Raw genomic sequence first — 13721 nt, forward strand, 5'->3', positions numbered from 1 at the left:
ATAAGAATTTTGTAAAGAAATTTTGAATTTCTATGTGGATTAGGACCTACCCATTAGGACCTACCCATGAATAAAAATGAACATATCTCCAATCTGGAAATTGAACCCAAGAATAGCATCAACTACACCTCTTCTTGAGAAAATTGCCTGTGTTTCTCTTTTGAATGTTGACTCACCTCTTTATTATTTCCATAATGATCCTTGAAACTATTCAAAAGATCACATTTCTCTTTACCACTATTCTCCTTGGTGTTTTCCATATTCTTGTTTTAATCCAACAAATTTCGTTTATGTAAATCTAACCCATGTCATGCAGTTGAAAATAATGTAGATATCATTCAACAACATTTAAATCATTTTATCTTGAACAATGTAAGATCTCATGAATCTCTATTAGAGAGTGGACTCCAAAACTTATGGACATAATATAGGGTACCAGAGACATAGCACGTGCATTTGTTTGATAACGAATACCTCCAATTTCACTAGATAATGATAAATCGCTGCAAAACCCTTTTGCTAAACCCCCCTCCAAATGTATCTTTCCAATTAGATAACTCCTCCTTTTATTAGATATCCCTTTCCATACTCTCCATACTCTCAAATGCCCATAAAGTGATCTCCCACTTTCCAATACTGGTAATGTCATGGGATGTGATGCCCGTGTGAGGTGACCATTTTTACTTTGCTATAATGTTGTGGGGTAACCATTTAATGTTGTGGGGTAATGAACGTAAAATATCAAACATGGAATGTCCCCCAAAACCTTGTCTTTTAAGTTGTAGTTGTGGGTTTAGTTTGAATGGTATGTATATTTCTTTACAAGAACTTGTAATTTATTCCAAGCCTAAAGTGATCATACTTAGCCTTTAATATTGAAGATGTACATGGAAGTTTAAATTTGATGTCTCTGAGATTTGACAATGTGAAAAATATGCTTATTTAAGCAATTGAATAAAGTAGTCTCAACTAGTCATGGATTATCTCATAAAAGTTGAAACCTAATGGTTGATAGAGCATCAACTAGTTTGGTAATTCTTTGATTGATGGTTTAGCCTTCCTTATTATCGAGTTCCTTTAATTACTTTCTTTTGTTTGGCACATCTCTAAAGTTGTATTTGACTTGAGGGGCAGGTGTCATTTACTTCCCAGAATTCCATATGATCCTTTTGTAAAAATATTCCAATAGTTGATTGCACTTTGTTCATTTTAGCATTCAAAAATTCGTGCTTAAGATAGATCTATGATAATTTTTATAAAATCAAAATTTAATATTTTCTATTATCACATATTTTATTTTTTACATAAGCATATCTCTTGTAGTGATTATTACATTAAAAAAATGTAAGAAGGAAATGAGATAATCACCTCTACTTAAAAGTAATATTATTTCCTAAAACACAATTAATGATGCTTTCAAAATAACAATAACTTTTAATACTACTGCTTTGTAGAGGTACATTGCTATGATATATTATTTTCTCCTCTTCTTTTTTAAATTAATTTAAATATGTGATTTTTTCCATTTAAAAAATATTAAATGATAAATTTTATTTTTTAATATAATAATTTTTTAGAAATATTAGTTTAATAACTATAAAATACATCAACTCACATTAAAATGATTTTATTTTTTTGCTATTAATACATTTTTAAGTATATATCAATATTAATTCATATTAAAAAATTGTATTCATAACATTATAATATCATTACATAGTTATTATATATAACATTAAAATATTATCTTTTAACATATTTTTTTTTGGTCATTATGTAAAATATATTATATATCTGTTTTAATAAAAATTATATATTATATTAAGCCATAGTTAAAACCTCTTGTCATAGTATTTTACTGTTTATTTTTTTTAAGTATGATTTTTTTAAGCATGATATTAAAATATATGTCGAAAATTCACTTAAAAAAATAAATGTTGTAGGCTTCTTTACAACCATCAAAGACACTTTGCATGGTGCGCACAAAAGTCACTGACACTCCCATAAGTGTTCTGCAACAGCATGACCATAGTCGTTATAGAAATATATGTCGAAAATTCTCTTAAAAAAATAATTCTTAAATTAATATGTTGTAGGCTTCTTTACAACCATCAAAAGACACTTTGCATGGTGCGCACAAAAGTCACTGACACTCCCATAAGTGTTCTGCAACAGCATCGCCATAGTCGTTATAAAATCATGCTCATAAAACACACACATTATTAGAAAACATCAAGAATAAAAATCCATCTCACAACCGGAAAAAAGTGAGCTTAAATTTACATCGGAGTATCTCCAGAGAGGGGAAGCTGATCATTGATTTTTTATCTGTGATTTCTCAGCAGGAATATTTTGAGTAGCATGGGTTTCTCCGCTGGCTCACATAGGGATTGCAATATCGTAATCCTTACTGCCACGCTCTTGTGATGTAGTTTCTCCGGGGATATCAACAAATTCCTTCAAAGAATTTATATAATCGTTGATGATCTATTCTCATGTGTTTCATGATGAGGAGCATTGAATGTTTCCAACGATCATAAGTGAGAAAAGTTGCACGTTGAATTTGGAGAATCAGTAAAATTGTTGAATGAATGGGTGTATAAATCTGATAGTTAAAACTATAATTATCAATTCTCTAAAATTTAATACGGGAAAAATTCGCCAATATACATTTTACACTATTTATCAATATACATTTTACACTATTATTAATAATATTTTTTCTTAGATTTTGAATAATTTAAATTAACAATTTAATATTGAAATTAGTAGAAATAATTCTTCTTCAATGAAAGTAAATGACATATTGAAATTAGTAGAAACAACTTCTTTTCAATGGAAGTGAATAAGATACAATGGGGAGAACAAACTTTTTAACATTAAAAAAAAATAACCCTTAAAATTGTAAGTTGGTCAATCAAAAGATAGTAACTAATGTTGTAGTTTTTAATGATAAATATTTAGGCAATTTCTTAATTACTAAAATAAAATATAAATAAAAAATCATCAAATTAGAACTATCAAGAATCATCAAATTAGAATTCTTGTCTTTTTCCTAGTTGTTCAAATAGAAGTGAATGAGATATTGGAATTAGTAGAAACAATTCTTCTTGGTCAATCAAAAGATAGTAATTAATATTGTAATTTTTAATTATAAATATTTAGACAATTTCCTAATTACTAATTGAATAAAATATAAATAAAAAATCATCAAATTAAAACTATCAAAAATTATCAAATTAGAACTATTTTTCTATTTTCCTAATTGTACCAAAAGATAGTAACTAATGCTTTAATTTTTAATGATGAATATTTAGACAATTTCCTAATTACTAATTGAATAAAATATAGATAAAAAATCATTAAATTAGAACTATCAAGAATCATCAAATTAGAACTATCTTGTTGTTTTCCTAATTGTTTAAAAGATTTAGAAACCATATTATATTTTCCTTACAAATTTCTTAAAAGAAAAAAACTAAATTACAACCAATTTTATTATGAATAAATAATTCTAATTACATTACTCACTAGTCAAAAAAGCATAGGAAAGAGATTAAAATTCAAAAAAAACAAAAAAATATTTTATTGTGAAAATGAAAAATTAAAAAAAAATTATTTTATTGCGAAAAGAAAAATTTAACATTTAATATAAAAAATAAACAAACATTAAACAAACTATGTAAAAATTAATATCAAGTCAAATTTACTAACTCATCAAAATAACTTTGATATAAGTAGAACTATGAATTGTTGAATCATTAATCACAACAGTATTGCAGAACAAACAAGGAGAATTAAGTTTCAACGGTTCAATATTTTTAATCATCTATATAAACGAAGAATTACTTTCAACTGTTCAATATCTACAATTGTATGAAGAAACTAAGGCACAGAAAATGGAGTGCGAACGACGTCTTGAAAAACACAAATTAAAGAAAAATTTTAAAAATAAATTTGGGAGACTGTGATGCGTCCGAACTGAATTTCAGCGTATTATTAAACAAACTACCTGTCAAATTTACTAACACATCAAAATAACTTAGGAGAATTAAGTTTCTAACGGTTCAATATTTTTAATCATCTATATAAATGGAGAATTACGTTCAACCGTTCAATATCTATAACTGCATGAAGAAACTAAGGCACAGAAAATGGGGTACGAACGACTTCTTGAAAAACACAAATAAAAAAAATTAAAAATAAGTTTGGGAAAACCGAATTTCAGCTTATTATTAAACAAACATTGAACAAACTATGTAAAAGTTAATAACAAGTCAAATTTACTAACACATCAAAATAACTTTGATATAAGTATAACTATGAATTGTTTAATCATTAATCACAACAATATTGCAGAACAAACCAGGAGAATTAAAATTAAGCTTCAACGGTTCAGTGTTTTTAATCATATATATAAACGGAGAATTACGTTGAACCGTTAAATATCTACAACTGCATGAAGAAACTAAGGCACATAAAATGGAGTGCGAACGACTTCTTGAAAAACACAAATGAAAGAAAAATTTAAAATAAATTTGGAGAGTGTGATGTGTCCGAACCGAATTTCAGCCGTATTATTAAACAAACATTAAACAAACTTGTGTAAAAACTAATAACGAGTCAAATTTACTAACATATCAAAATAACTTTGATATAAGTTTAATAATTAATCACAACAGTATTGCAGAACAAACCAGGAGAATTAAAATTAAGTTTCAATGGTTCAATATTTTTAATCATCTATATAAAACGGAAAATTACGTTCAACCGTTAAATATCTACAACTGCATGAAGAAACTAAGGCAGAGAAAATGGAGTGCGAACGACTTCTTGAAAAACACAAATGAAAGAAAAATTTAAAATAAATTTGGGAGAGTGTGATGTGTCCGAATCGAATTTCAGCGTATTATTAAACAAACTATGTAAAAATTAATAACAAAGTCAAATTTATTAACACATCACAATAACTTTGATATAAGTAGAACTATGAATTGTTTAATCATTAATCACAACAGTATTGCAAAACAAACAAGGAGAATTAAAATTAAGTTTCAACGGTTCAATATTTTTAATCATCTATATAAACGGAAAATTACGTTCAACCGTTAAATATAAACTAAGGCACAGTTGAAGAAACTAAGGCACAGAAAATGGAGTGCGAACAACTTCATTAAAAACACAAATCGAAGAAAAATTTTAAAAATAAATTTGGGAGACTGTGATGTGTCGGAACCGAAGAAAAATTTTAAAAATAAATTTGGGAGACTCTGATGTGTCGGAACCGAATTTTAGCGTATTAATGGCCGAATCAGACCAAATTGCTGAATTTTCGAATTGTTCAGAGCGATTTGGCTGAATTTCTTAAATCTAAAACATTTAGATTTAATCGTGAAAAACTTTCAATTTTCTAATATTAGATCTTTTTATTTAAAAATAAAAAATAAAAAAGCCAATAAAAATCAAGTGACCATTTCTTAAACTATTTTATCTTTATAATTATATTTTAAAATAAAAATATTTCTGTCAATACTATTTTTTATAAATTAAATTAAGATCATCACTATATCACATAAAAAAAAAAAAATGAGAACAATGACAATCCAATCACCATTTGCTAAACTACATTATCATTATATCATTTATTAATATTTAAAATAAAAATATTTTTGTCAGTACTACTTTTTTATAGATTAAATTAACATCACCACCATATCCCATAAAATAGAATAATATTTAAAAAATTAAGAAACCAAATCATATACTTAAAAATAAATAATATGTGATATCTCTATTTATGTTTCTCCTTTAATTTTATAATTTTATTTATTTATTTTATGTGTGGTTCATGGACCCAAGAGATTAGTGACCATTACATCCATTAAATATGTGTACTAGGCAGATCCACCCAAAGGATCACTTCGTGGTTGCTCAACCATGGAGCCTCACCCTAAGGGTGTGGAGAGAATCACTTCTTGGTTGCTCAACCATGGAGCATCACCTTGAAGGCGGTGAGAGAATTAAACCCTTGACCTCTTAATATCAAATAAAACAACCTCTGACCTCTTAATAGCAAAGACGACAAAGAGCCCTTGACCAAGAGCTACATCAACCCCGCCCCTCATGACACTTCTTAATAGCAAAGATAACAACCCCCTGACCTCTTAATAATAGCAAAGACAACAATAGGGACTTGACCAAGAGCTAAGGGGTTGCACACCCAACTAACTCAATAGACAAAGCCTGATTTTGACATAAGAGGATCAAACAAAGCCTAATTTTGACATAGGAGAATCAAACCCGTGCCTCATGACAGAGGGCCAAAGACAACAAAAAAAAGGCTTCAACCACTTAGGCTACCCATCAAAGCTTTTTGTTGGTAGAATCAGAACTTTTTATGATTACTTTTACTATGATAAATGAACACATATTTCAGTTATGTGCATGTAAGGAGATTTTCTTTATTATTTATATTTATGATTTTAATTTTTTTAAAGTTAAATTTGTATATTAATATTAATATTTTGCAAGGGATTTTTATTACTATCAAATATCTTCTTGATAAAGTGATAAATTAAAAACAAGAACGGTGTTAAAATAATTTATTAGAACTTGAACTCTAATCCTCTATAATTGATTTATTTTTATGAGATAAATACTCTCCCCTGTCTCCATTCTGTTTTTGACATTCTGATCTTTATAACTTATACAAGTCTTTTTTGACGACTTACCGAATTCATTAATAAATACATTTCCATTCTTCATAAAGCTACTTTTTTATTTACTTAATATAGAAGTGTTTGAGGTCTATTTTGGAACGACCAGCACTGGAATTTTGCAGAGCGACATGGATTTGGTCGGTGCCGTGTGTGAATTGAAGAACCCACCAAAAGCTAGAGTAATTCGTTGAACCTTCGGTAGATCAGAATTTAGTCAGAGGCACATGAAGCTATAAAACCTGGACCCATTCAGGTTTGGCTATAATTCTGCGGTTGGATCTGCACTATAATTTTCCCTCTGTGCAGTAGATAACTTATTCTCCATGGGCAGTGTAACCACAGTGAGTAGTTCCACAGTCTGTCCTGCAAATCCAACACAAGAAAAGCATTGCTCGCTTTCTCCATTTGATCTTCAGCTAGCAGAGGCCAACTACATTCAGTATGTACTCTTCTTCCAACATGGATTTGTTAATAATTCGCATGAAGTAACAATTGAGCGGTTGAAATGGAGCCTGGAAAAGGTGCTCCTTCATTTCTACCCTTTCGCTGGCAGATTGGTCGACTCTCCCGACGGTTTTCTAAATATCGAATGCAATGACGAGGGTGCCCAATTTACAGAGGTCGTTGCAGACGCCACTCTTGACCAGATTCTCCTTCACAAAAGTCCTCGCTATATTCAGGAACTGCTGTTTCCTCTGAACCATTCTATTTGTGCAGACGGCCGGTCTCTTCCTTTGCTTGCAGTTCAGGTATGTGATTGAAAAACCTCCTGATTACACTCTGCATTTAATTAATGATTTGAAAGATGTTTTTTTTGTTACAGTTTACTATACACAGATGTAAGAAAACATACTTTTCTATGGTATATATTTTCTTGTATGTTACCAATGTAGAAAACAGACTTTTCTATGGTATATATTTTCTTGTATGTTACAAATTTGATAAGAATTGGGTAGAAATCTCAACTATGGTCGAAATATGATCAATTTTTTTAACACCCAACAGCTTTGTTCAATTTAAATAAATTTTTTTTCAGAAAAAGCGTAATATATTATATAAGGAGTATAATGATGGGAATACATTGCCAGACAGGAAACTGCAAAAGAGCTGGATAACGGACAAAAAATCCGTGAAAAAAAATCTTGATAAAAGGGAAAGAGATCCCCGAAAAACATAAAACTGATGATCGTACATAAAGACAGTCAATCTCTGTAGTAGGGGCCTCTTAAACGATATTTTGCAAATACGTACAGTTTGAGATTAGATCCTCCTTGGAGGATACAGCAAAATACCAAAAAGGCGATTGATCTAAATAGGAATGAGTACAGCAAGGTCAAAATAGACAAAAAAACATACCTGACACCAGCAAGATGAATTAAGCTTCAGGAAAAGAGAATTCTGTGATAGGGAACACTTGCTTGTCTGAAATTACCTTCATGTGCCATATACCTGGAGTTGAAAGCACACCATTCTTTGATAAACTGTCAACTTTCTTGTTCTGTAACCTGTAAATGTGCTGAATGGAACAACCTTCCATCCTATCCCAAAGAAAAACAACCCTGTTCAATTTAAATAAACTTAAATTATGATAAAATAAGAACAGAATTGTAATTTAATAAAAACTCTAATTTCCTAGTTTTGCAGAGCTGTAAATCCATGAAAACTCTACTTTCCCATTCTCAATCTATTTAATAATAACTATACTTTCCCAATTTTAAATCTACCATAACAAAAAAAAACCTCCACTTTCCAATTTTGAATCTTATCTTTCCTGGGATTGAACCTGCAACATTTTGTACCGAACACAACTCATAATTATAACATTCCCCATTCTAAATAATTAAATACCTAGGATTTGAACTTGCTACATTTCATATCCCAAACAAATAGGTTATATTTGTTATAACAATTCCAATGAGATTTTTCCAATTTTATGTTTCTCATTGTTCTCAAAAAAAAATTTATATTTTTAACTCAGTGAATCGGTAATTTATTGATAATTTGAGTGAGACTTAATATTAAACTTTAAAAATACCATTATAACACCAAAAATATATCCAAAATTTTTATTAAACCAAATATATATATCAGCGATTATCTAAACTATCCCAAAATCAAATCTAATAACCATATATTAGATTTAAACTGAATAAACTAAATATACAAATAATGTATAACTTAACCAATTCTTTCTTAAAATTTGAAACTAAATAGAAAAAATAACACCCAATAATTCCAACCACTAAATTCTTCCCGAAATAACTTTATTATTATTAATTATAATGGATAGATGATCTGTATGTGTTAGTGTTACGCGTGTTGAAAATAATTAAAATATCTGAGCTGGCGCAGGTGACGCAGCTTAAAGATGCAATGGCTATGGCTTTCTCCATGAATCACATGGTCGTGGATGGCTATTCCGCATGGCACTTCATCAACTCATGGTCAGAGATCTGCAGAGGATCTCTGGCCATCGCAAATTCTCCGTCCCACCATCGCTTCAGAGCAGGCATTTACACTTCTTCCACGACCACAACCAATCAGAACAGCAAAGTATACCTCCAGTCCGTCGAGGCCGCGCAAAGGCTTCCTCCGCTTTCTCACGATATACAGGAGACTGTGTTTTGTTTCAGTAATGACATGATAGCACACCTCAAGAATCGCATTAACACGCACGAGAAGAAGACGGGAACAGTAATTTACTCTTCCTTCAAGGCGCTGGCTACCCATATTTGGGTGGCAATCACACGGGCGCGCAAGTTGAAATCAGAGGAGCAAACTACCCTGAGCCTCTCTGTAGATTGCCGAGGCAGACTCGTTCCGCCTCTGCCCAAATCCTATTTCGGCAACGCTATTCATCTCATCCATATGACTACGACAGTGGGAGAGCTCCTGAACAATTCAAACATTATAACTACAGTGAACCTTCTTCAGGAAAACATAGAAGCAGCACAGAGAGACGAAAGGATTAGATCCAAAATTGAAGAATGGATGGAGAATCCCAATTTAACTTCCGTCCAGGGCATAGCTAACCATATTCTCATTGGAAGCTCACCCAGATTTCCAGTTTACGAGAGCGATTTCGGATTTGGGCCACCGATGTGTGTAAGAAGTGGCGGCGGCAACAAGTATGACGGGAAAGTTACACTCTTCCCCGGAAGGGAAGGCGGTGGGAGTGTGGACATGGAGATATGCCTTTGGTCATCCGCTCTACAAACGCTGAACTCTGATGCTCAGTTTTTGCTTCAAGATCTCAACTGCTGATCAAATTTGCTATGGAACGCAAATTGTCATGTTTCTATGCTTTGCTGAGAACTTGCCAAGTTCAGTGCTCCGTGATTCAGTGTTGTGGTTTTTTATTTGATGAGCAGCTTTGCATGTTATTTGTGAGGGTTTCTTTATGGTAATTATTCTGGCATGTATGGTTATTTGTAGTAATTAATAAAATAAAGTTGATTTCTCATTTGATGAGCAGTCTTGTATGTTATTGGCGGAGAGTTTTCTTATATTAATTATTTTGGAATGTATTATTTTCAGTAATTAATTAAATAAAGTGTCTGCAGTTCCAGATTTTTTGTGTTTTCGTTTTGGTTGAAAGCTTATGTTAATTAGAACACTATAGTGTGCGAGATCTGTTATTTATTTTTTAGGTTGGAAAACTTAATGTGGTTTTAGAGAGCTAGTTTTCCAGTCAGCCTGATAAACTAGTATTTAGTGATCCTCCATAGTCACCCTATCTAGAATCTCAGCATTTTCCCGTGGCTCTATGTAGTTGATTTAATTGACTTATCACTATTAGATTTTATTTTGGTGTTTGAGATGCTATTGTGATTGCTTATGTAGTTATTATATGGTTATTATAGATATAACAACCTATTCATTTTTCATTGACTTCCTATTAGCTTTTCTATGACTAAAAAAATTTAAAATCTATCCAAAGTTTAATATTATGAAATTAAATTTATTATTTTTCAATAAAATATATTTTTATTTATCTCAAATATGATTGGTTGAAATGTCTCCCTTCTTATGACTTTTGTGTACTCTATTATTAATTACTATACACTATATCACTAATTACTATGTACCATAAACACAAATGGTTTATAATTAGATTCAAAAATTCTATTTTTTCATTGGGGTAAAGTATTGCATAGACAATTTTTATGATTTTTATCTTTCAATTTACAAAAAAATAATTCAAAAAATATGTAAAAATACATGTACAATTTCTACAACTCTCATTATATCAATCTATATTGTAATGACATGACATGTGTACTATAATATGAATATTATATAAAAAAATTGTCATCATTCAATATTAAATACATAATTATTAACTTGTTATAATTTTCTTAATGTCAATTATATATAACCTTTATCTACCAAAAAATTCAATTATATTTAAAAATTTAATAAAAAAATTAAACAAATATTCATATAACTTATTTTATACAACACATCATGACAATTTTATTATTATTTAAAATAAATACAACCAAATTAAAATATTATATTAAATTAAATGACTACACCAATTTATTAATTAGGACACAAGCGGAAATTCATTCATATATTTGAGTGGAAATTGAGCCCTGTGGCTTGGAACTGATTGCGTGAGAGGTTCCATGTTGGATGAGTGTGAGAAGCATGGAAATTGAAGCGCTAGAGGGAATCACTGTGAGGAGGTGTTGAGCCAAGTCTCGCTGCTATGTAAAGGTTATGTAGTATGAAGCTTGAGTCCAACGTGTTAAGAGTTTCCGGGTGGCCTCTACACAGTACGGAATCCATTGGATCATGGTGCATTGAAACTCCCACCAATGATGAAAGTGAAGCCTCAATGCATTAGTCTGCTCGTGCATGCAAATGCTGAGGATGTAGGTGATATATAAGGATTGGGTTGTGTTTTTATTTGCGGATAGAGCATGCCGCTACATTATCTTCATGTGTGAAGATTAATCTGGTTGTGTAAAACTATTTTCTCAATCCGTTACCATCAGAAATAAGTGCCCTGCGTGTTACTTTCCAGTTTGTTATTATTGGAGAGGAATTTTTTCCATTGGGGTAAATCAATTTTATTGAAGAAGTGGGAAGACAGAAGGGAGGTTAAGTATTGGAATCTATTAATACCAAGTTATAATGTTATCATTTTACTTTTGGAAGCGTTTCAGGAAGCTACATGGTAATACATTAGCTGGTTTTTTGGGCTACAATATTTTCGACATAGTAATACATTAACCGGTCTTCTGGGCTACAATACTTTCGACATGGTAATACATTAGCCAGTCTTCGCTACAATACTTTTGTGGATTAAAAATGGAAACTACTTACAGATCAGAAGCAAGAACATAACAACAAGCCTTTCTCTCAGAAGATCCATGCTATCCTTCAGCAATCAAAGGACATCCAAAAGGAAGATGTAAAAAGCAAGTGTCTCTTTGAACTTGGATCCAAATTGCATTATATAAAGTCTGAAGATGTACTCTTATGATTGGACACATTAAATATGACATTGTCCTCGATAGAGCAATCATATTGGAAAAGGGCAGGTTGGGCCTTGAAGCCATCAATGATTGTTTTGATACAACCCATGCTTTTGGAGCATTCTTGTGAAAATGTTAGACTCACAGTTGCCTCTTGTCTCAGTTTGATCATAGTTTTAACATCACCACTACAAACTTACAACAATGATATCATGAAGGAGATATTGTTGTTGATAGTAGAAACTCTTAGAGGGTTGAACAACATCATGCTTCCTACCTTTCAAAAGCAGCTAAATCTCGGGTGTGACGAGTTGATCTTTCAATTGCTCCAAAACTTTTACACCAATATTACATCGACTCATTTAGACTATGTCAAGACATGAATTTAAAAGATTGTGTCGTCGTTCTTAAAAGGAGATGCCGACATATGCAAGATACTAAGATTGAAATTGTTTACCATCTGGAGGAAAGAACCAATGGTATCACCAACCACCTATGATCTAGTCGAAAAGTTGGTCACACAAAACATAAAATTGCTCAGAAGGGTGTTGACTAGGAAGGAGTTGAGAAAGATTGATGGAAAAAGTAAGAACAAAACCTGAAGCAAGAATGAACTAAGGAGGAGAGGACTATGCTTTATCTGCAAGGGACCTTGGGCACCTAACCATTCATGTTTAGATGATAGGAAGGAGTCAACAAAGGCATAACAAGAGGAGATTCCTACAGATCAAGGGGACTCTTCTACAATTGGATCTATTGATCTTCAGAATGGTGAGCAACAACTCAATATTATTCAGGGAGACTTGCAGGATGATAAACATTTAGAAGTGCATGAGGAAATTATACCTGATGGTGTTGATAAGGTAGACTCCTATGCAATTGAATCCATAGGTCTCTAGGAGAATGCCCATACAAAATATGAGTAGTCAAGTATAAATAACAACCCACCAGTGCATCTATTATCGACAACTCGAGAAGATGAACAACATATTGTCTTCATAGATGTGGGAGGCCAGGAAAACTTAAGTGAGGAGCCAACAATAGAGAACTGGCATTATGAGCATGATCATGAGAAGGATCATGACAAACATAATGTGTAGGATGAATCATTCCCAAAGAGTCGGTCAAAGGCTCAAGTTGAAGGTGTGGTCATGGGGCATCTGGTGCAAACATGTCCAGAGACATTCAACAGAGCACCATAATCACCCATAGAGGAATTTCTGGGAAAGATCACGCATTTCAAGCCACTTCATATGATGTTGAAGCAGAGAGTCTCGAAAACCTGAGACACTATCTTACATGAGAACAGAAAGATTGAGGAGCTCATAGGGGTATGTGCCGAGTCAGCAGCTAAGTTGTCTAGTGGAGAGGAATGTCTTAAGTCCCTCACAAGGCAGCAGGAGGAATACAGTTGGGAGTTCCAAAGCAACGCTCTACAGGAGTACATAAATAAAGCTTGCAGCACTACCAACTTGCCTTTATGCATTGGGGAGAGCAGGGCATAATTCTCCAAATG

General features: G+C 31.7%; 1 protein-coding gene across 1 annotated transcript; it reads left to right on the forward strand.

Annotated features, from left to right (window-relative positions):
- The first annotated feature begins 6813 nt into the window (after window positions 1-6813).
- On the forward strand, window positions 6814-9983 carry LOC149227048 (BAHD acyltransferase DCR-like). Its single transcript, XM_089380389.1, has 2 exons — window positions 6814-7468; window positions 9072-9983. Exons 1-2 carry the CDS (start codon window positions 7043-7045, stop codon window positions 9981-9983), a joined length of 1338 nt encoding a protein of 445 aa, XP_089236515.1. The 5' UTR covers window positions 6814-7042.
- The last annotated feature ends 3738 nt before the right edge of the window (window positions 9984-13721 follow it).

Source organism: Pinus tabuliformis, chromosome J (genome assembly GCF_031772625.1).
Source record: "Pinus tabuliformis cultivar Carrire ecotype Pingquan chromosome J, CPIR1, whole genome shotgun sequence".
NCBI classification, from domain to species: Eukaryota; Viridiplantae; Streptophyta; class Pinopsida; order Pinales; family Pinaceae; genus Pinus; species Pinus tabuliformis.